This window comes from Gracilinanus agilis, chromosome 3 (genome assembly GCF_016433145.1).
Source record: "Gracilinanus agilis isolate LMUSP501 chromosome 3, AgileGrace, whole genome shotgun sequence".
Classification (NCBI taxonomy): Eukaryota; Metazoa; Chordata; class Mammalia; order Didelphimorphia; family Didelphidae; genus Gracilinanus; species Gracilinanus agilis.
The window spans coordinates 52,451,199-52,473,861 of NC_058132.1; the positions used below are offsets into that span (position 1 = coordinate 52,451,199).

The 22,663-nt window shown below is 43.0% G+C and overlaps 2 protein-coding genes across 2 annotated transcripts in view; both read right to left on the minus strand.

The window, feature by feature from the left end:
- PADI2 (peptidyl arginine deiminase 2) overlaps positions 1-22,663 on the minus strand; it is a 69,716-nt gene that overhangs the window by 35,037 nt on the left and 12,016 nt on the right. Inside the window, exons 2-6 of the mRNA XM_044667803.1 lie at positions 19,335-19,518; positions 18,957-19,029; positions 11,386-11,447; positions 1,286-1,403; positions 903-1,028 (exon numbers count right to left, since the gene is read on the minus strand). Coding sequence (XP_044523738.1) covers positions 903-1,028; positions 1,286-1,403; positions 11,386-11,447; positions 18,957-19,029; positions 19,335-19,518 — 563 coding nt within the window. The remainder of the gene's footprint in view (positions 1-902; positions 1,029-1,285; positions 1,404-11,385; positions 11,448-18,956; positions 19,030-19,334; positions 19,519-22,663) is intronic.
- Positions 3,612-4,964, minus strand: LOC123240345 (RNA-binding motif protein, X-linked 2-like). The gene has a single exon (XM_044667804.1). The coding sequence runs from the start codon at positions 4,864-4,866 to the stop codon at positions 3,748-3,750; it is 1,119 nt and encodes a 372-aa protein (XP_044523739.1). The 5' UTR covers positions 4,867-4,964; the 3' UTR covers positions 3,612-3,747.

Consider the following 22,663-nt stretch of genomic DNA (forward strand, 5'->3'; position numbering starts at 1 on the left):
TCCAGCTCTGACATTCTGTGTTCTAAAATCTCTCCCAGCTCTGACATTCTCTGTAAGCAATTTGAAGGCAGGGATCGTCTTTTGTTTCTTTTTATATCTCCAGCTCTTAGCACAGTGCCTGGCACACAGCAGACACTTAATAAAAGCTTATTGAATTGAATTGAAATGAATTATGGAGGTATAAGGAAAGAAAAGTAGAAACTGATTGAGGCAGTGTAGTGGCCTGGGAAAATCCTGAAAGGGAAGGCAGGACATAAATGTGCCAGTCTAGGATCTTCTACTAATATGGTGTGTGACCCCTAGGTAAGTCATTTCCCCTAAGTCTGTATCTCAGTGTGTTCCCCTGGAAAACTAGGTCTTTGAACTAGTTGATTTCTAAGGGACCTCCTAGCTCTGACATTCTGGGTTCTAATTTCTGTCCTAGATCTCACATTCTGGGTTCTAATTTCTGTCCTAGTTCTGATATTCTGGGTTCTAATTTCTGTTCCACATCTATCATTCTGGGTTCTAATTTCTGTTCCAGATCTGACATTTTTTTTTAAAATTTCTGTCCCAGCTCTGATATTCTGGGTTCTAATTTCTGTCCCAGCTCTGACATTCTGGGTTCTAATTTCTGTTCCAGCTCTGACATTCTGGGTTCTAAAGCTCCTCCTAGCTCTGACATTTTATGAGACCTCTCTAGTGAATCAGCCCTTGATTATAGATTGCCCCCTATTTCTTCTTTAGCCCTTTTGCACAAGTATATTGGATTTCTCTAGCTCTGACAGACTGAGCTCCCTGAAGTCAGGACACATGGTCAGTACAGGAGTGGCTTAATAAATGTAAGTTGTTGACTTGTGTGGCTGCCTGTAGAGGGATGTGGGATTGTGAGCACAGGACTGGGACGCTGGGGTCAAACTCACTGTCCACATAGAACACGCCCACTTTGTCAGAGTCACTGATGGAAATGTAGAGAACCATCTCATAGCCGGCTGGGAGCTGACTGGGGCCTCTGGTCCTCAGGATCATTCGAGACATGTCCTTCAGGTCTGTGAGAGACAGGGAGGACAGAGAGGATGTGGTCAGAGTTCCCTGGCCCTTTGCCCTCCACTCTCTCATTCGTCTGGAGGCTGATGCCGTATCGGTTCAGATCAGGATAACTGGGCACAACTATCTCAAGCTGTCCCTCTGATCCCTTTTGGCTTCCAAGAGAAAGGAAAAAATTTAAGATGCCCCCTTTCCTTCCTCGTACCCCAGGGAACATCTTGCATCCACCCAACGGACATTTTGGAGCCATCTTGGATACCTTCTTTGGTGTAGATCTTTTCATCAACGCAATCTTCCTTGGGCAACCAGGGGATCTCCCTGTCGCAGTTCACCAGTAGGATGGCTCCCTGGCCTTCAGGGCCCCAGGTCCAGGATGCCTGTTGACAAAGGAAACCAGGTCAGTATGTGACTAGCAAGCCTTGTTCCTCTTGCCCTGTGGCTAAGTCCCCTATCTCTATATCACACCCATGAACAGGGAGATTTCATAGGATTCAAAGCTGGAAGCACCTTAGAGTCTTCTAGATCAATTTCTTAATTTTATAGCAGAGGAAACTGAGGCCCAGAACAGAAAACATGATCATATAGTAAGCAAGAGAGACTTGATTCAAGTTCTCTGGGATTATCTCCATAACCCATCCTGCTTTTGAGAGGGGTCATCTCTGTGGGCATTCGGTTTGGCTCCAAGGCCCAGAGAGCAGCTACTGGTTGGTTAGAGTAAGAAGGGCAAACCTAGAATCAGTGATCAATTCCAGATCTATTCTTAACACCCTTTGCATGGAAAGACGGCACAGACCAAACTAGAGATCGAGGGCGTCCTAGAAGCAGTGTGGTGAATGAATCAGGAGTCTTGAGATCAAATCCTGGCTCTGACACTAGCTGTGTGACCAGAACTCTGGGCCTCAGTTTCTCCATATATAAAATGGAACTAATGATACACTAATTATTCAACCAAAATATTTATAAAGTTCCTGCAATGTACACAGCACTGTGCTAGGCATACATTGGGGACACAAAGACAAACTGAAACAATTCTTGTTCTTGGGGACCTTACATTCTATTGGAGCATTTAAGTATGCAAAGAATAACTCATGTGTAAGTTTTTTTGGAGGCATTAGTAGCTGGGGGATTAGGAGAAGCCTCAAGTAGGAGGTGGTGATTGATATGAGCTTTGAAGAATATGAAGGATTTTTAAATTTTATTTTTATTTTATTTTTTTTTAAACCCTCACCTTCCATCTTGGAGTGATTACTATGTATTGGTTCCAAGGCAGAAGAGCAGTAAGGGTAGGCAATGGGGGTCAAGTGACTTGCCCAAGGTCACACAGCTGGGAAGTGTCTGAGGCCAGATTTGAACCTAGGACCTCCCGTCTCTAGGCCTGGCTTTCAATCCACTGAGCTATCCAGCTGCCTCCTATGAAGGGTTTTTTTAAAGGTAAAAGAGAAGGGAGTAGTCTCTAGTCTTGAGGAACAGCCATTGGGGAGGAGGGGAAGATGAGAGGGAAGCAAGAAGATTAAGATTGATCTTGTATAATTTCTTTATTGATCTTGTTTTATGAGAAATTGATTTTGTCCTGTAACTGCTTAAGACACGGTTCTTTGTCTTTGAACTTAGATCAGAATTCAGCTGGTCTGTAATGGGTTAGGTTTAGAAATGCAGCTCTCCTTTTAGTCGCTGATCTATTCTTGTCTCAAAGAGAATTTTGCTAACCTTGGGGAATATATGTAAAAGACAGGGAGCTAGATCTGATATCTTCGCACCATCGATATATCCTTCAGGGATGTCTATTTTGCTGTCCAAAAGTCTGGGCTGCTATCTTTCACATGGACTCCAACAAGGAGTTCTTCTTAGTCTCAGGAGAGAAGAAGGGGTCATTGCTAGCTCCCCAGGACCAAACTTCTAACCAATCATGTTGTTCCCTATGCCTCAGCTCTGTAACCAATCATTTTCTATTCAGTCCTATGAGGTCAGCTACCCTGTTCTGTTCTTTGCTCTGTACTCCCCCCCCAAATATATTCAAAGGCCTGTGTTCAAGTCCTGGCTCTGTCAGATACTCTTGACTTTGGGAAAATCATTTATTTTGTGACTTATTTTTGCCATCTGTCAAAATGAGGATTTTAACATATACCTTACCTCACAGGGATATTGTAAGGCTTGTATATGTGAGAAACCTTCATAGACTGTCAACTATAATTAGTAGCTGTCATTACAGCAACATAGTCTCAGAATGTCAGATTTAGCAGGGACTTGAGAATTCTTTCAACTCAACCCCCTTCATTTTGCAAGTAAGAAAAGAGAGTTTCAGAGATGTTAAATGACTTGGCCAGCATCCACAACCAGCTGATAAAGTGACTGAGATTTGAATTTAGGTCTTCTGACTATCTACTATTCTTTTCACAATACCACAAACTTTCTCTTTTAAATTAAAAAAATTAAAAAAAATTTTTTCCATGGTTACATGATTCATGTTGTCTCCTTCCCCTCTTCCCTCCCCCTTCCCAGAGCTGACAAGCAATTCCTCTGGATTATACATGTATTGCAAGTCAAATGCTATTTCCATATTATTCATTTTTGTAATAGAGTCATCTTTTTTTTTTTTTTTTTACTGAGCAGCAGAGACTTTATTTTATAGAAGCTATAATACCAGCTTAGCTCAGATGAGTTATTTTTTAAAGATGAATCTTCATTTCTAGGATGACAGAAAAGTTGAGCCAAGCCATCCATCTAACTGGACTTGTGGTGACTTGAGTAAGATGGGTCCCGATCTCTGGAATGAGAGTCTTTTGTGGAGCTTCGGGACTTGTGTTTGTGCTTCCTTTTCTTAGTCCTCCCTTCAGAATGTTCCTCATGGCAGTGTGAGTGCTTTTCAGAACTCCGGCTTCTGTCCCGGTGCTTGCTCTTCTCTTTTTTTCTTTTTTCTTTCCTGCTAGAGCTGCCTGAGGATTTCTTGTGCCATGACTTTTCCTTCCTTGAGGTCTCTGCATACTCAAGCTGACTTTGGGGGGATACAGGTGAGCCAGTTGGGCAATTATGTCCTTCACATCCTTCTCCATGTCCATCATGTCCTTCACTCCCTTCATGTCCATCATACCCTTCCTGCACTTCACTCCCCTCATGTCCATCCTGTCTTGCAGGTCCATCACACCCTTCACGTCCATCACATCGTCCTTCACGCCCTTCACGTCTCTCAGGACTACTGCCCCTCTCAAGGCCTATAATGGCAGATTTTCCAAAGCCAACACCTTCCTTTTCCTTTCTGGTCTTGTGTTGAGATACTAGGGAAGATGATGTAGGCATCTCCTGTTTATCCATAGTCATTTTAGCATCTCTGTCTTTTTTCTTCCTTTTTTTTTCTTTTTTGTCTTTTTTATATTTTTTCAAAGACATCTCATCTTCGGAAGAGCCAGGAGAACTAGAAGGTGGGGTTTTAATCCCACAGCCCTTCTCTCGAATGGTTCTGGTGATATCATCGAGATTCTTGGAATCCTTAGGGGGTCTATAATTAGCCACGTGGTCTACTCGGATAGTTCTTCCTCTTATCTTGATCCCATTAAAATTGTCAACGGCCAAAATGGTGCTTCTCTGATTCTCATAGCAAAGAAAACAGAATCCTTTGGATTTTCCAGTCTTCTTATCTCGTACAAGATTAATGTTAACAATTTCCCCGTATTGTGAAAACACACAGATGATATCTCCTTCAGTCAATTCATAAGGGAGCCCTCCAAGGAAGATCCAGGCGCTGTCCTTGTACTCTGCGTGCCAGGACACCTTCTCCGCCACTCCGAGCTCCACCTCGCGTTCATTGAGCTCATTGATGAGCTTCACCTTGGTCAAGGCATTCATCTTGAGGAACTACCCAAACGTCTTCTTTCCGGGTTGCCTAGAACACCGCGTCTGCCTAGAGTCATCTTTTAAAACCAAAACCCCAAATCCTATACCCATATAAACAAGTGATAAATCATATGTTTTTCTTCTGTGTTTCTGCTCCCACAGTTCTTTCTCTGGATGTGGAAAACATTCTTTCTCATAAGTCCCTCAGAATTGTCCTGGTTCATTGCATGCTACTAGTAGCAAAGTTGATTACATTTGATCATTCCACAGTTTATCAGTCTCTGTGTACAATGTTCTCTTGGTTCTGCTCATTTCACTCTGCATCAATTCATGGAGGTCTTTCCAGTTCTTATAAAAAACAAGCAGTCCATCATTTCTTATAGCACAATAGTATTACATCACCATCAGATACCACAACTTGTGCAGCCATTTCCCAATCAATAGACACGCTCCCATTTTCCAATTTTTGCCACCACAAAGAGTGAGGCTATTAATATTTTTGTACAACCCTTTTTATTATCTCTTTGGGGTACAAACCTCATAGTGGTATTGCTAGATCAAAGGGCAAGCATTCTTTTAGCGCTCTTTGGGCATAATTCTAAATTGCCTTTCAGAATTCACAACTCCACCAACAATGTATTAGTGTCCCAATTTTGTCACATTCCCTCCAACAATCATTATTTCCTTAAAACTGTCATATTGGCCAATCTGCTAGGTGTAAGGTGGTACCTCAGAGTTGTTTTGATTTGTATTTCTCTAATCAGAAGGGATTTAGAACACTTTTATGTGGTTATTGATAATTTTGATTTCTTCATCTGAAAATTGCCTATTCAATCTCTCTTATTACTTTTTATTATTAAGCAATCAATCAACAAATTAATTTTTTAGCCCTTACCTTCTGTCTTGGAGTCAATACTGTATATTGGCTTCAAGGCAGAAGAGTGGTAAGGGCTAGGCAATGGGAGTTTGACTTGCCCAGGGTCACACAGCCAGGAAGTGTCTGAGGCCAGATTTGAACCCAGGACCTCCTGTCTCTAGGCCTGGCTCTCAATCCACTGAGCCACCCAGCTGCCCCTACTTTTTATTTAAAAAAAAATCCCTTACTTTTCTTCTTAGAATCAATATTGTGTATTGGTTCTAAGGCAGAAGAATGGTAAGGGCTAGGTAATGGGGATTAAGAGACTTGCCCAGGATCACACAACTGGAAAATGTCTGAAGGTATGTTTGAAACCAGGACCACTCATCTCTAGGTCTAGCTTTCAATCTACTGAGCCACGCACCTGCCCCCAATAGAGTATTCTAATTATCTCATTTTACAATGACAAAACTGGAACTCAGAGAGCCTAAGGTTGTATAAGTAACAAGTGAGAGAGGTGGGATTTTGAATTTAGGTCTAGAAGTAAGAGGAATCTCTGGTCCCTTGCCTAGCAAGGAGGCACTTTTAGGGGTGTGAGTTCTCAGCAGTTTTGCAGTAGGGATCAGCCCCCTAGAGAATGGCCCTGCCTGATCTAGCACAGATATCCCTCCCCTGCCTCCGGAAGGCAGGACTATCAGCTGGCTTTCTTTTATTGGGAGCAGAGAAGGCACTGAAGCTGTCAGGGGGAGATTACGAGATAAGAAAGTTCATTAACCACTTGTCTATATGGAGAGATGGTGTCCTGGAGAGGGGGCGTGATATACCCAAGGTCACACAGCACATCCATGAAAGACTTGGCCACAGGCCCTTGCCTCCCACTCCCCATTCAGCAATCCGCCGTGCTTTAGGGTTAGAGAGACAGGCTTTCTTTTAATGTGTTCTGGCTCAAGACCTAGACAATAAGGCTTTTTACAGGGCAGGTTTCTATTTTGGCTGACTCTGGGAGGCACGATTTATTGGGTGCTAAATTGGAAAGGGCAGCACTGTCCTTGGAGGCTGGGCTTCCTTTCATTCCTAACAGTCTTGTGACCTCTTCACTCCTTGGTGTATAGAGGTGGGGAGGGAAGAAAGAGAGAGGACCCTGGGAGAACACTGGATCTGGCTTTTTGGAGATCTGGGATCTAATCCTAGTTCTAATACTGATTTACCTTGGGTCTGTTACTTCTATCCTCTAGACCTGGTTTCTGCCTCTGTAAAATGGGAGCTCCTTGAAGAGAGGGATGAGGCTGGGGACTGATTCTCTTTAGTCTGTTCCTTCCATCTAGTCTATGCCTCTGACCCATTCCCCTAGCACCCACTTTGGGGTGCAGGACTCCTCATGGGTGAGCGTGTCCCTATCTGTCCTGACTCAGACTCAGCGTTCTGTTCTCTGGCCATCTTCATCCCAGGCTGTCCCATTCATTGGGCAACCCTTCCCCTTCTCATTCAGAAGTAACATCTAGAAATAGAAATAATTGCTGGAATTTATGTAGTACTTTAAGGTTTGCAAATCACTCTAGATGTTACTTCCTTTGTCCTTTTTAGAATTTAGAATTACTCCTTGAGGGCAGAGACTCTTTAAAATTGTTTGTTTTTTCTATTTGTAGTCTAGAACAGTAGATAATAAATACTTTTTCATTCATTCATTCATTCATTCATTTCTCCTCCTTCAGCTTAGAAGCTTCTTGAAGCCAGGAACTAGGTCTTTCCTCGACTGCAGACTAGGAATACTGTAAAGGCAAGAACCCTGTTTCCCCATAAATACTTAGATCAAGGCTGTGCCCCTGGACTTATTCAAGGAAGTGAAGGGAAACAACTATTTATTAAGTGCCTACTCTGTGCTAGGCACTGTGCTAAGAATTTGACAAATACGGTATCATCTCATTTGATCCTCACAACAGCTCTGGGAGGTAGGTGCCATTAATGTCCCCATTTTACAGATGAGGAAACTGAGGCAAACAGGTGAAGTGACTCACAAGTAGGAACTCAGTTCAGTCCTTGATGTGAAGGGATGTGTTAGTCACCAGTTGCCTGGGGGATGAAGCCAGCTGTGTTCTCAAGGAACATAGATTCTTTTTTTTTTTTTTTTAAACCCTTACCTTCCGTCTTGGAATCAATACTTTTTATTGGCTCCAAGGCAGAAGAGTGGTAAGGGCTAGGCAATGGGGGTCAAGTGACTTGCCCAGGGTCACACAGCTGGGAAGTGTCTGAGGCCAGATTTGAACCCAGCACCTCCCGTATCTGGGCCTGGCTCTCAATCCACTGAGCTACCCAGATGTCCCCTCTTTTTTTAAATTAAGCAAACTTTTATTGAAGCATTAAGTTTTGTGGTACAGATTTTGAAAATATATTTTAACTGATTCAAGTCCAACACCATGAAGAGAGAAATTATGACACCAAACTTCCCCTCTTGTGATTATACTAGATTAATTTAGAATAATATCCATTCGCCAGCTTTTACTTTTCTATCAGAGGCTTATGTTTTCATGCTTCTATAAATCTGTGCATTTTCCAACTAGTTAGAAAGGGATCTTCAGAATATTAAAAAAAAATCAGACTTCAAGCCAACAAATGTCATCATTGAATCTCTTGGGATAGTGTTGAAGGACAAAATCCACTTGAATTATTGGTCTTCAAAAATATCAAGCACCAGAAAGTATCAGGTGCCACATTACTTACAGATTCCAGAATCAAACTGACCTCGTTGGTAGAATGCTTCTTCAATGAAGCCTTTAGTCAACAACATGCTTAAAATAGAAGTCAAAACACTGTTCCAACCATTTGATTACCAACCAAACAGATTTTAAAATTTAGAAACACTAAAAAAAGTGTTTCATTTGTAAATACGGAAGGAACAAAACACCACTGCTTCAATCTAGAAAGAGTCAAAAACAATGTTGTGAGGACAAGAGGGAAAGAGCAAATTTAAATGAACTTTGCTGGTCTCACAGCTGCTAAAATCCCACAGTCATTTGCTGAAAATGCCAACTCGTGAAAGCCTGCATCTGTATCCATTAATGGCCATTTTTGAACATGCCTTACTTTTAACAAATCGCATTTTACTTCACGGTCTGTCCAGATAACCTAGACAGTTTTCACTCTGTGCAGTCATTCACTTGATGCCAGCAAATCATGGTTAAAGGAATCGCCACATTAATTAAGAGGAACACATGCAAACAAAACCAATGCAATCAAAATTAGAAGGGAAGCAACAAATTGGGAAAAAATCTTTATGACAAAAACTTCTGACAGAGGTCTAATTACTCAAATTTATAAGGAGCTAAATCAATTGTACAAAAAATTCAAGCCATTCCCCAATTGATAAATGGGTAAGGGACATGAATAGGCAGTTTTCAGATAAAGAAATCAAAAGTATCAATAAGCACATGAGAAAATGTTCTAAATCTCTCATAATTAGAGAAATACAAATCAAAACAACTCTGAGGTGCCACCTCACACCTAGCAGATTAGCTAATATGACAGCAAAGGAAAGTGGTGAATGTTGGAGGGGATGTGGCAAAATTGGGACATTAATGCATTGCTGGTGGAGTTGTGAACTGATCCAACCATTCTGGAGGGCAATTTGGAACTATGCCCAAAGGGCTCTAAAAGACTGCCTGCCCTTTGATCCAGCCATACCACTGCTGGGTTTGTACCCCAAAGAGATCATAAGGAAAAAAGACTTGTACAAAAATATTTAGAGCTGTGCTCTTTGTGGTGGCAAAAAATTGGAAAATGAGAGAATGTTCCTCGATTGGGGAATGGTTGAACAAATTGTGCTATCTGTTGGTGATGGAATACTATTGTGCTAAAAGGAATAATGAACTGGAGGAATTCCATGTGAACTGGAAAGACCTCCAAGAACTGATGCAGAGTGAAAGGAGCAGAACCAGGAGAACCTCATACACAGAGATGGATACACTGTGTCACAATTAAATGCAAAGGACTTCTCTACTATGTAAGGGGGAAAAGGGGGTTTTATGAGTTCAATATATTAAAAGGTGGTCGCCAGAGGATTGATAATAGTTCACAGTGAACTATTAAACCCATAGTGAACCCATAAAACCCCCTTTTCCCCCTTTTTTCCCCCTTACAACTAGCAGTAATGCAATGATCCAGGACAATTCTGAGGGATTTATGAGAAAGAACACTATTCACATTCAGAGAAAGACCTGAGGGAGAAACATAGAAGAAAAACAACTGCTTGAACACATGGTCTATGGGGATATGATTGGGGATGGAGACTCTAAACGATCACCCCAGTGCAAATATCAATAATATGGAAATAGCTCTTCATCAATAACACATGTAAAACCCAGTGAATTGCTCATTCGCTACGGGAGGGGGGTGAGAGGAAAGAACATGAATCATGTAACCATGGAAAAATATTCTAAATCAATTAATTAAATATAATTAATAAATTATTTATATAATGTATGTAATAAATTATATAAAATATATAAACCATATAATAAATTATATATAATAACAAATTAAAAAATTTCAATAAAAAAAGAGGAACAACAGTTGAAGTCACAACACTATCAAATACAGCATAATAGTCTCATGCACCACAATATCACAGAACTTTCATTCACAAGATAAAAAGGCATGTCAGTTCTGCTTGGAACAACAAAATCAGGTTAACAGTATATTGCTTACTCACAATTAGGTAAAAGTTATGGTGAATAATCCAGGCTCACCGGCATATCTAGTCTGGTAAATTTCTATATCCTTCACACTAAATCTCCCTATTAAATTTGTTGATTAAAAAAAATCACTAAACCATTTTATTAAGTTATTTGAAGATCTGTGGCTCTACTTTTGGTGCTCTATTAACTGTGGAGTATGGAAATGGCATAGTTAAAGCCTTAATAACTTTGCCAATGCACTCTTATCTTAATCGACACATACTGGAGAAAGCCTTGGTGACCCACACCCCTGCCCTTGCCAATCATACATGAAAGAGACCGCACCAAACCCACCTTGACCTGAATTAAGATCTGAAACAAGGTTTTGTTCCCCACAAAGTGAAAGGCTGGTGTTAACTCAGCGTGACAGTACATTGCTCATTTTATAAAGGGGGAAGGGAGGAGCTTTAAAGAACTAAACATATAGGGAGCAAAAGCAATGGAACATAAATTCTTTTTTTTTTTTAAACCCCTATCTTCTGTTTTAGAATCAATACTGTGTATTGGTTCTAAGGCAGAAGAGCAGTAAGAGCTAAGCAATGGAGGTCTAGTGACTTGCCCAGGGTCACACAGCTAGGAAGTGTTTGAGGCCAGATTTGAACCAAGGACCTCCCATCTTTAGACCTGGCTCTCAATCCACCGAGCCACCCAGCTGCCTCCTGGAACATAGATTCTTTTTTTTTTTTTTTTTAAAACCCTTGTACTTTGGTGTATTGTCTCATAGGTGGAAGATTGGTAAGGGTAGGCAATGGGGGTCAAGTGACTTGCCCAGGGTCACACAGCTGGGAAGTGGCTGAGGCCGGGTTTGAACCTAGGACCTCCTGTCTCTAGGCCTGACTCTCACTCCACTGAGCTACCCAGCTGCCCCCTGGAACATAGATTCTTAAAGAACAAATGAGGTAAAATGTACTGTGGTTTGGGATGGGATAAACTAGAATTACTTACCTTCTTAGGATTATTCTTTTCCACGACTCCATCTCGGTCTGCATCCACATCCAGGGAGATCTCTGGGGAGAAACCACAGCCATTATTGCTCTGTACTTGTCCTGAACAGACAGGCTGGGAGACCTGGAAGTGGATGGGGGGGTGGCCCTCACTTCTCCACTGGGACTAGGAGGGGAAGGAGCTGCATTTCACCTGAATGGTTTCTACTCTCTCTTCCCCTTGCCTCCTCTCTTTCCCAAGCTAAGGCTGGTGGTGGACTTTGTTGGGGTTTTCTAGAGAAGCTTTGATCTGGTCTGAGGATCCACCATGACCTAAACCTTAAACCCTTTCCTCATAACACCCTTGGGATATGGAGAATATACACAATTTTATTCCCATTTTACAGATGAGGAAGCCAAATCTTTGAATCCCCAGCACATAATAGGTGTTTAATAAATGTCTGTTGATTGACTAAATGGAATATGCAAAGGTGGGAATCCATGGGAGTGGGAATGCCCTGTAAAACACTAGGGAAAATCAAGTAACTAATATTATTATTATTTTTTGATTTTTTTATTTAACTAATTAATTTAGAATATTTTTCCATGGTTACAAGATTCATGTTCTTTCTCTCCCCTCTCTCCACCCCCCTCTCATAGCCGCGGGTTTTACATGTGCCATTGATCAAGTCCTGCTTCCATATTATTGATATTTGCACTAGGGTGATCTTTAGAGTCTGCATCCCCAATCATATATACTCATCGACCCATGTGATCAAGGAAATGTTTTCCTTCTGCGAAGTAACTAATATTATTGACTCCTCTAAGGTCACCCAGCTAATCTCAGAATCACAACTTGAACTCGGGTCTCAGGATTTTGAGTCCAGTGCTCTCCTCACCAGACCTCACTTCCCCTCCACCCAGACAAAGTCAGACTATTCAGTGTTTCTGTGATCCTTCCTCTTCCTCCTAGCTGGTATGGTTCGCAAAGCATTTTCCATATATTTTTCACTGGACTGGAGACAGAATTGGAGGGTGTTTCACATGGAGAAAAGTTGGGGTATGTGGAGAGGAGCATAGCTGCCTTCTAGTATTTGAAGGGCAGTCAAGTGAAAGAGGAGATTGACTCTATTCTGCTTGGCCCCGGTGAGGAGAACCAAGTTGCACTGGGAAGAAATTGAGGCAAATCTTGGTTCGATAAGAAAAAATACTCTAATGTTTGTTGTCATCATTTAGTTATTTTCAGTTGTGCCTCACTTTTTGTGATTCCTTTTGGGGTTTTCTTGGCAAAGATCCTGGAGTGGTTTGCCATTTCTTTCTCCACCTCATTTTACAGATGATGAAACTGAGGCCAACAGGGTTAACTGACTTGCCCTAAGGCACACAGCTGAGGCCAGATTTGAACTTAAACAAATCTTCCTGAATCTAGAGCCAGCACTCTATCCGCCGTGTCACTTAGCTGCCCATTTATAGTTAACATTTACAGCTGTCCAAAGGTGGAACTGCTTTGGGAGGTAGTGAGCTCCTCATCCATAGAAACTGTCAAACAATTAGCATTTACTAAGTCCCCTACTATGTGCTCAGACTGGGTCATTCTTTTACTACATCCTGGTCAAGTGGTTCCCTGTGCAGATGTAAATTGAACTTGATGCTTCCTACGGTGATTTCCAGCTCTGAGATTCTCTGCCCACTTTAGTAGGACCTTAGATAATATTCAGTCCAGTCTGCCCCTGCCTGCCACCTGGACCTACAATTTAATAATACTAATAATTCACATTTCTGTAGTACTTTGAGCTCTGAAAACCTTTTTCCTCCCCAAACCCCACTGAAATAGGTAGCCCATTTAACAGATGAGAAAACTGAGACCCAGAGAATTTAATGGAAATCTTTAAGATGCTTAGGAAGGGATTCCTGCTCAGGTACAAATTAGACTACATATCCTTAGAGTTCCTTCTGATTTTGATGGTCAATGATTCTTAGAAGGGAACATAGAGGAAAAGAACCTGGTCATGGGCTCCTGCCCAAGGAACCTCCCAGGAGACTTGCCCTTAAGCTGGGCATGATCTGGAGCCTCCCAACATACAGTAGGGATGGGAGCATTTCTGGGTCAGTCCTGTTGGCAGGGGCTCCCATCTCTGTGGGTGAGGGAAAGGAGGAGGGTCCTGGCACAGGAGGGAAATCGGGTGACTGCCAGCCAAGGAGGGCTCCCTCAGACAAAGAGAGAGATTTCTCCCACAAACAGTTCAGTTCTGCCTCTCTCACTGAGAATTGTGCCATTCAAAGTGGTTTGAGCATAGCCTTCAGAGTCAAGCTTTTCAGGCATATAGAAGAACTATTGTTTGTGACACATTAGAAGGAGTTTTGGATTCGGAGTTTGAGGACATGGGTTCAAATCCTAGCTCAGCCAGGATGGGTAGATATGTGACTTTGGGTCTTGGATTTCCCCATCTAGAAAATGGGAACAAGTCTCAGCACTTTCTATGATGCCTTTACATTCATGAGTGGGTTTTGACTCCAATTGGTGGGCACTAGATTGCTTGCTCACCCATCCCTCATTGCCTGGGATGCTCTTCTTCCTCACCTCACCAGACTCTAGTTTTCCTCCAGACTCTGATCAAGTGCCATCTTCTGTAAGCAAACCTTGCTTCATTACCCTGTCCCCAGGCAGCTGCTAGTGCCTTTCTCATGGATTATTTTCTGTTTATTTTGTATCTAACCTCTACATGGAGAAGCTCTCTTTTCCATCTAGACTGGAGGCTCCTTGAGGGCAGACATTCTTTCCCTTTTGTCTTTCTCTCCTTTGAACCTTAGCTTACAGCCTGGAATAGACTAGGGTTTCAAGACTCTTTGAGGGCCAGCTAAGTTGCACAGTGGATAGAGAGCCAGGTCCGGAATTGGGAAGACTCAGGTTCAATCTGGTCTCAGATATTTCCTCCCTTGTGACCCTAGGCAAGTCACTTAACCTCGTTTGTCTAGCCCTTGCTGTTCTTTTGTTTTAGAATCCATACTAAGACAGAAGGTAAAGGTTTCAAAAAGTGCTTTTTGATAGATTGGCTGAAGTCACTTACTTACCTATAGTCAAATGGGAAGTGGCTGGGCCAAGAATCAAACCCAGGTCTGGAGAGTTTCAGACTACTGATCTGGCCTCTAGTCCCCACTTGGTGGCTTCCCAATAGTCCTTCTTACTGCATTAAGAGAAATCTAGTGTCTAGAATTCCAGATCCTTGTTGCTAGCTGTTTTCAAGGATTTCCAGGGCTGTCACATGGAAGGGAGATTAGACTTATTTTGCTTGGCCCTAGTGAGCAGAACTAGAAGCAGTAGTGGGGCCAGGGAGGAATTGCAGAGAGAGATTTAGCCTTAGCTTAAGGGAAAAGCTTCCCCACTTATTATTAGATCTATCCGAGAGTAGAATGGGTCAGGTCAGGCAGTAGTAGTTCCCTTTCCTGGAGACTTTCAAGGAAAGCCCAAGTGACCACAATTACTGGGGATATCTTATTGTTAGGGAGATTCCCACTCAGGGCTTGGTTTGGCCCCATCACATTCCTTCCAACTAAGAGGTTCTGCTTTCTTTATTTGCATTATTTATTTTTTTAAAATCTTTACTTTCCATCTTTACTATACATTGGTTCCAAGGCAGAAGAGCAGTAAGAGCTAGGCAATGGAGGTTAAGTGATTTGCTCAGGGTCACATACCTAGGAAGTGTCTGTATAGTTAGAAATTCTTGAACCTTTGGACTACATTCACCAGAATTCCTTTCATATCCCAGCATCCTTTTCCCTTTGTCCACATTTGCATCTTTACGTACTGGTTATGAGTTCTGAGGCTCTGTGTGTGTTTCTCTCTCTTTTTTCTTGAGAGCGGGCTGGGTTAGCTAGCTTTCTTACTTTAGTTATTATTAATAAACTTTATAAAATATAATACTTAGAATATTGGATATTAATTTTAATCTCTACATGTCTGAGGCCAGATTTGAATCTAGGACCTCCTGTCTCTAGGCCTGGCTCTCAATCCACTGAGCCACCCAGCTACCCTTTTAAAGTCTTCTTTAAATGCGTGAAACTGAAGTATGGAGTAATGGAATGAATACTGGATTTGAAGGCAGGAGACTCAAGATGAAATCTGGATTTTAGTAGTGTGACCTTGGCCAAGTCATTTTCCATTGCTTTCAACTCCAGTTTTCCCATCTGTAAAATTGAGATGATAATTCTTTGCAATTCCACTCTAAATCATGGGGCTGCTTGGGAGCAAATAACCATAGAAATAGAAGTTATTAATAATAATATGTTTGCTTTATTCAGTTCACTGATATAGTGATATCTGTTTATGCATTCCCCCTTCCCATCCCACTACAAACTTTTTTTTCCTAGTGATCTGATCTTTGGTGGACAATCCCGCCAAAGCTAGAAAGATCTTAGAAGTCTTCAAACAACTCCTTCATTCTACAGATGGAAAAACAGACCTGGAAGAGTTAAGCAACTTCCCAATGTGTCTGAGGTGGGATTCCAACCCCCATTTTCTTGATTCCAGTATTCTAGGGCATTCTGGTAGCCTTGAATCATATTTCTGGAACTCCTTTGACCCTCCTCCTCATCAGAGAGCAATTTTAAAATGTGGATGAGGTCGAAATGCTGGGGGAGTTAGGCACGCCAATCCTCTGGGTGTGTGTTGGAGGTGGTGGTAGGATGAGGTTGGGAGAATCTGGCTTTGGGGCCAGGGAGAGATTTTCCAAAGTCTCTGGCTCCTAGGTCAGCTCCCCAAAATAGTCCAGAGCTATCAGGTGGTACACCCACCGATGGTGGGCAGATTAAGGGGAAATGTCAAGGGGATTGGGTTCAGGGTAATCTGGGGGGTGGAGATGGCATGAGAGGCTGCTGCCTGCCTGCCTCCTGCCTACCTTGGTTCCCCTCTCTTCCCTCCTCAGCCTCAGAACTCTAGCTACTAATACCTTACCATAGGTCCATCCTCCGCCCCCCTCTCCCCCCACCTCCTCCATGGCTTGGTGCCCAGCTTCCTGGGCTGGCAAATTAGAGTGATCATGCTGGGGTGGGTCCCCAGACTTTAGGGGCAGAGGACATGTACATACTAGCAGCTGATAAGTCCCTCTCCATCACCAAAGCTCCCATGTGGCACCTTGAAAAAAGCCTCGGTTCTGAAAGCAGAAGATCTGGGCTCCCAACTTTACTTCTGACACTTATTAATTATTTGTGTGACCGTCAGCAAGTCGAACCACTCTGGGTCTCGGTTTTCCCATATTTAAAATGAGACAATTGGGTTAGATATCATATAAAATTTCTTCCTGCTCTGATTTTAGGAATCTAGGATCTCACTGGGCCTCGGTTTCTCCATCTGTAAAATGAGATATTTGAGCTAGATGCACCTTAGGGTTCCTTTGTACTCTAAATCTCTGGTCCTATGAGCCTCTTCTCTATTTTCATACCATGCTCCCCCTCAGGCTACCTGTTACCCACTAAGTTTTCTGCTGTACTCCAGCGTTGCCTCCATTGGGATAACTAGGTTGGAGGAAGGAATTTGCGGGGAGGAGGTTTGTTATTCAAACTTCTTTTGTCCTAAGACTGAGGCTTCTGTAGAGATAATCCTGCCCACTGTCCCTCTCCTAATAGAAGTGTGTTAAATAGTAGGAAAATCAAGGAATGAATACCAATATTAATCTCTCTGAACCTCAGTTTTCTCAGCTACAAAATGGGAATGAGGAGGAAATGATTAGCAGATAAAGAGCTCACCTTAAAGTCAGGTAAACCTGGGTTCAAGTCCTCCATGGACATATATAGCCAGCCTAGACCACTTCTTCCAGACCAGTTTATCCTGTCTATAGTTTATTTGAATATATCTGCTTGCTTGTTGTCTATTCCATTAGATTGTGAACTCCCTGAGGGCAGGGACTATCTTTTGCCTCTTTTTGAACCTTTAGCACAATGTCTGGCACATAGGCCACTTCATAAATATTTCTGGCTGACCAGCTGCCCACCTATATTAGTTATAGCCAAATTGCTGGTCTGCATTGGAAAAGGAAGTTCCTCACTAGGAGTTCCCTTCACTTGTAAAATCACATTGTGGTCCAAAAAGGGAAAGAAAAAAAGATAATATTTGTCATCCCTCCCTCCTTCCCTTCCTTCCAGGGTAGAGTCCAAAACTGCCTCCCGAGGAATACGTCTTGTTGAGGTTAGAACTGTAGATTCTTACAGCTGGAAGATGATGATCCCAGGAGATCATCCAGCCATTTCTCTAGGTTAAGGACCACCTTCTCTTCCATAGCTTCCTTTCACAGAGGGTCGGATAAGCTGTTGGAACAACTCACAACAGGAAGTGTATGGTTGTGGAAGGAAAAGTAGTTTGGAGCCAGAGGGTCTGGATTCAAATCCTGTCTCTGACCTGGATAGCCTTCAGCAGGGTCTAATGTCTGTTCCCTATGCTCTGCCTGATAGAGCTCTTCCAAGTCCGGTTCACAATAGGGTCACAGTGAGATTAGGTTTCTGAAAGGGCTAGTTCCAGATGTTACCTGAGACAGCTCAGTCCCTATGCCCATTGGGCTGGTCAACACAGAACTAATGGCTACCACCCTGGGATCTCTGGTTACACTCACTCAGACCCCAAGTTTGGCTGCCTCTGTTCCTGTCCTGACCCTGTCCTGTCTCTTTCTCTCTCCCCAAAGTGATCAGCATGAGGAGCTTGAAATACAGGGTGCTTAGCTCAGGGGGAGTCACTGATGGAGCTCTGGCAGAATGCAGGACACCAGGGTTCAGAGCCAAGGAGCACTGGGCACTCCCTGCATTCCTTGGTGAGTCTGCATTATTCAGGAGAAGTCTGCAGAGCTGAAAAACTGCCTGAGCCAAATCTGATTGAAAATGGTGTTAGCTGTCATTAGCTCATTCAATGTTCTTGAATAATCTTAGGGCCTGTGTTTCCTCATCTATAGAACAAGGGGGTTGGAGTAGATGGTCACATCCCAGTGTGATCTTCTACATTCAAACAATTCAAGTTTTGAGGGCCTCCTTAGCTGTGGCATTCTCTGTTCCAAGGTCTCTATCTAGTTCTGACATCCTATGTTCTAAGGTTCCTGACATTCTCAGCTCAAACTCCTTCTAGTTCTGATGTGTATTCTAAGGGGCCTATTGGCTCTGCCAATCTCTGTTCTAAGGTCCTTTTCTAGTTCTGATGTGTATTCTAAGGCATCCACTGGCTCTGACAATCTCTGTACTAAGGTCCTTTTCTAGTTCTGATGTGTATTGTAAGGGGCCTACTGGCTCTGATGATCTCTGTTCTAAGGTCCTTTTCTGATGTGTATTCTAAGGTTCTACCAGCTCTGATATTTTCTGTCCTAAGGCTTCTTTATATATAGTCTTGACATTTTGTATTCTAAGGGTTCTACCACCTCTGATGTTCTCTGTTCTAAGGTCCCTTTCACACCTGAAAATGTATGTTCTAAGGCCCTTGCCAGCTCTAACATTCTATATTCGGAATGTCCATCTTTTAAGGCCTTTCCTCTCACTGAAGGTTGAGAATTCTATGATGCTAAGTGGTGCATATCAACCCTTAGGAGAGTCAGGAGCTCTAGAATATTGGTGGCCACTTACCAATAGCCGTGAGAAAAAGGCCAGCTTGGTCAATGGGCATATTGCCTTCTTCCCCATAATAGCTGACGGTGACCTGGGGATCCACAGTGGGAGAAGGAAAAAAGGAAGGTAGCTGATGACATTCCAGAACACTGTGCAAATCCCCCCACTCCCCCTTCTTAGCCTACCAAGCCTGTTCTCTCCCATCATGCATTTGCTTCTTGTAGGAAACTATATTGGTTAAGCCGAGGATAGATGTTTTCCCTCTTTGGGCCCTCGGCTCAAGATAAAGACACTGTCATAGTCCCTTCTAACTTTGAGATGCCCTCTCCTACTGCTGACCTTGTGGATCCTCCTCCTCTACTCCTGCCCCAAAGCCAACCCTCTACGTCCCTGTACCTTGTCATTGCTGACTTCTGTGCTGGGCTGGCTCATGCTGAGACGGAGGATAGTCCTCGGGGAGAGGGCCCATCGTTGCTTGCCATTGGCTGTGGCCTCCTCAGCTTGGCCGTCAATCACTGCTTCTACCTGTACAGCATCTGTGTGTTTCAGGCTGAAGGTCTTGGCATCAGCAGGGGCTGCACTATAAAAGGGAGAAGGGTTGGGTCATGGAGAGGCTTTCATGTGGCTCTAAGGGGGATCAAATGAGAGATTTAAAAAATCTAGAATCTTAAAATTAGAATAAGCCTTGTAAGGCCAGAGGTGGGAAGGCCCTTAGAACCCAGAATGGCAGAGCTAAGAGGGACCTTAGAACATACAATGTGAGAGGTGGAGAGACCTTAGAACAGAGAATGTCAGAGCTGGGAGAGACCTTAGAACAGAGAAGGTCAGAGCTGGGAGAGACCTTAGAACAGAGAATGTCAGAGCTGGGAGGGACCTTAGGAAAGATCTAATCAAAGCCACTTTTATAGATGAGGGATTTGAGGTTCAGGAAATGGAACTGTGCTTGCCCCAAATCTCCCCACTAATCAGCTTGTGTGCTTCCTTGAAGATTTCTTTTTAAACTCTTACCTTCTTTTAGTTTTACTTTTTTTTTTTTAAACCCTTGTACTTCGGTGTATTGTCTCATAGGTGGAAGATTGGTAAGGGTGGGCAATGGGGGTCAAGTGACTTGCCCAGGGTCACACAGCTGTGTAGTGGCTGAGGCCAGGTTTGAACCTAGGACCTCCTGTCTCTAGGCCTGACTCTCACTCCACTGATCTTACCTTCTTTTAGAATAGAAACTAAATAACAGTTCCAAGACAGAAGAGCAATAAGTGCTAGGTAATGGAGGTTAGGTGACTTGCTCAGAGTCACACAGCTTGGAAATATTTCAGGCCAGAATCGAACCCAGGATCTCCTATCTCCAGGCTGGTTCTCTATCTACTGAGCCACCCTAGCTGCTCCTTCCTTTTGATCTTTAAGGACACTCCTGTGTGCTGTGCTGATACTAAGGTAGCACTTATGCGCCTGAATCAGACTGTTTCCACTCTGGCCAGTCTCCATTGTTTGAAGGGCCACCACTTACACTGCATTTCCTTTAGGCTGTCGCCTGTCTAGTAAGTACATGGACACCAGGGAGAGGGCATCCCACTGTGTCATTATTAGTCACTAACGCCTTGGTGTGAATCAGTTCATCATATCCTTCCCAAATGACAGCTGGCTTAGGGATCAGGGAGAACCAACACTTGGAGAGTTGTCCAGAGAAGGGGGGGAGGAGGGACAGTGGTGGGCTCCAACCCCACATGACAAATTCTATTGATTTTACAGGCTTACAGAAGGTCAGGTCCTGGGGCTGTGACTTGTTTTTTTGTGTGCCTTGTGAAGCTAAATTTGGACAGGAGATAACAGGGGATTATGTGGGCTTCACTTGGGGTTTGTTAGCAAAACACCAACATGCCATCTGGGGTATATGGAAAGGGCACTGATCCACTGGCTTTAAAGGCCTGTGTAATGTGAATCAAAGAGCAAATATTACTGCTAATTCACCAGGTGACCTTGGGTAGGTCACATTCTCAATCAGTTTCTCTCTTTGTAATATAAAGGACCAGACTAGGTTAACTCTGAAACCTCTCCCAGCTCTACTTCACTTGTTCTTGGGTCTGTCACAAACCCGATACTGTCTTCTAATAGCCCTCCAAGCTCTGACATTCTTGATTCTAAGGTCCTTCACCAACTCTGACATTCTGGTTTCTAAAGGTCCTCCCAGCTCTTACATTCTGATTTCTAAAGGTCCTCCTAGTTCTGACATTCTGGGTTCTAAGGGTCCTCCCAACTCTGACATTCTGGTTTCTAAAGGTCCTCCTGGTTCTGACATTCTGGGTTCTAAGGTTTCTCCCAACCCTGACATTCTGGGTTCTAAGGGTCCTCCCAACTCTGACATTCTGGGTTCTAAGGGTCCTCCCAGCTCTTACATTCTGTTTTCTAAGGTCTCTCCCAGCTCTGACATCCTGTGTTCTAAGGTTTCTCCCAACTCTGACATTCTGGGTTCTAAGAGCCCTCCTAGCTCTGACATTCTCATATTTTGTGAGATTTCTCTAGTTGGTGCATTACTAAGAGAGGATACTCACAGAATTTGGGGAGGAGCTTAGAAAAGAATGATCCTCTGAAATTGGGTAAAATAAACCATCTGTAGTCCCCAGAGGTGATTTCCTGAATGACTTGCCCAGGTGCCTAGGGTATCTTTGAAATTCAATTCCTGGAGGGTAAGGTATCTACTGGGAGCAGAGCTTTTCCTGAAAACTCTTTAGAAAGATCTCAGTGGAAAATATCTCTACTCTAAAGAAAGCTACTTAGTTGTATTGTAACAGGATGGAGGTAATATTGTTTCAGGAAAAGAAGGAGGAGGTCTAGTCAGTCACAAACATTTCTTAGTCTCTTGTTATGTGTGGGGACACTGTTCTAAGGACAAGTCTAGGGAAAGGAAATCCCGAGAAGAATGAGTCCATGTTCATCTGACGCTCTATGGGGAGATATACATTATATCTAACAGATTCCAGCATCCCCGTTCCTGAAAACCTGTATCTCCCATTGCAAATTAACAAATTGGCAATCATGCTGAGGAATAAGGCTTGTGGGATCTTAGACTATCAGTGCCAGGAGGGCCTTTAGATCAGAGAATGCCAGAGCTTGAGAGGACCTGAGGACAGAGACTCCTTCCAACTCTGACCCTCTCTATTCTCCAAGATCACTTTCTCCAGTCTCTTCATTTTTACCAGTAAGGAAACTGAGGTCCAATCAGGGGCAGATTCTAAAGTCAAACTCAGCTTTTCCAATTGTTGACTCAAGTTTCTTTCCTGTGAGTTGGTTAGCATAAACTGATTTTTCAAAACTAATATCCTTTGGAAAAATATCGTAAAAAACCAAGTTTCTGGGTATGTAAGGATAAGGATCAGACCCTGGACTATGGGTGACAGCCTCCCCCTCCAATAAACCCCCCTCTAGGAGAAGCTGACTAGGTCCCTGCCCATTTTCTCCCTCCCATCTCTCTTTCTCCTCCCCCCCCCCCCACCTATTGTCATAGGCAGAGTGAAGAACTTGGAATCAAGGAGACCTGGATGGGATGTCAATCATTTCTCTGGCATTTGCCTCCTGTGTTTATGGGTAAGTCACTTCGTTTCTGAGTCTCAGTTTCCCTATCTTTAAAACGAGGATATTAACACTTATAATGACCTCAAGGTTGATCTATTCAAATTTTCAAGTGTTATAGAAACTTCAGTTATTATTATTATTAATAATAAATAATATCA

Bases quoted from the DNA above. Each gene is read 5' to 3' on its own strand.
- LOC123240345 (XM_044667804.1), bottom strand. From the start codon at position 4,866: ATGAATGCCTTGACCAAGGTGAAGCTCATCAATGAGCTCAATGAACGC.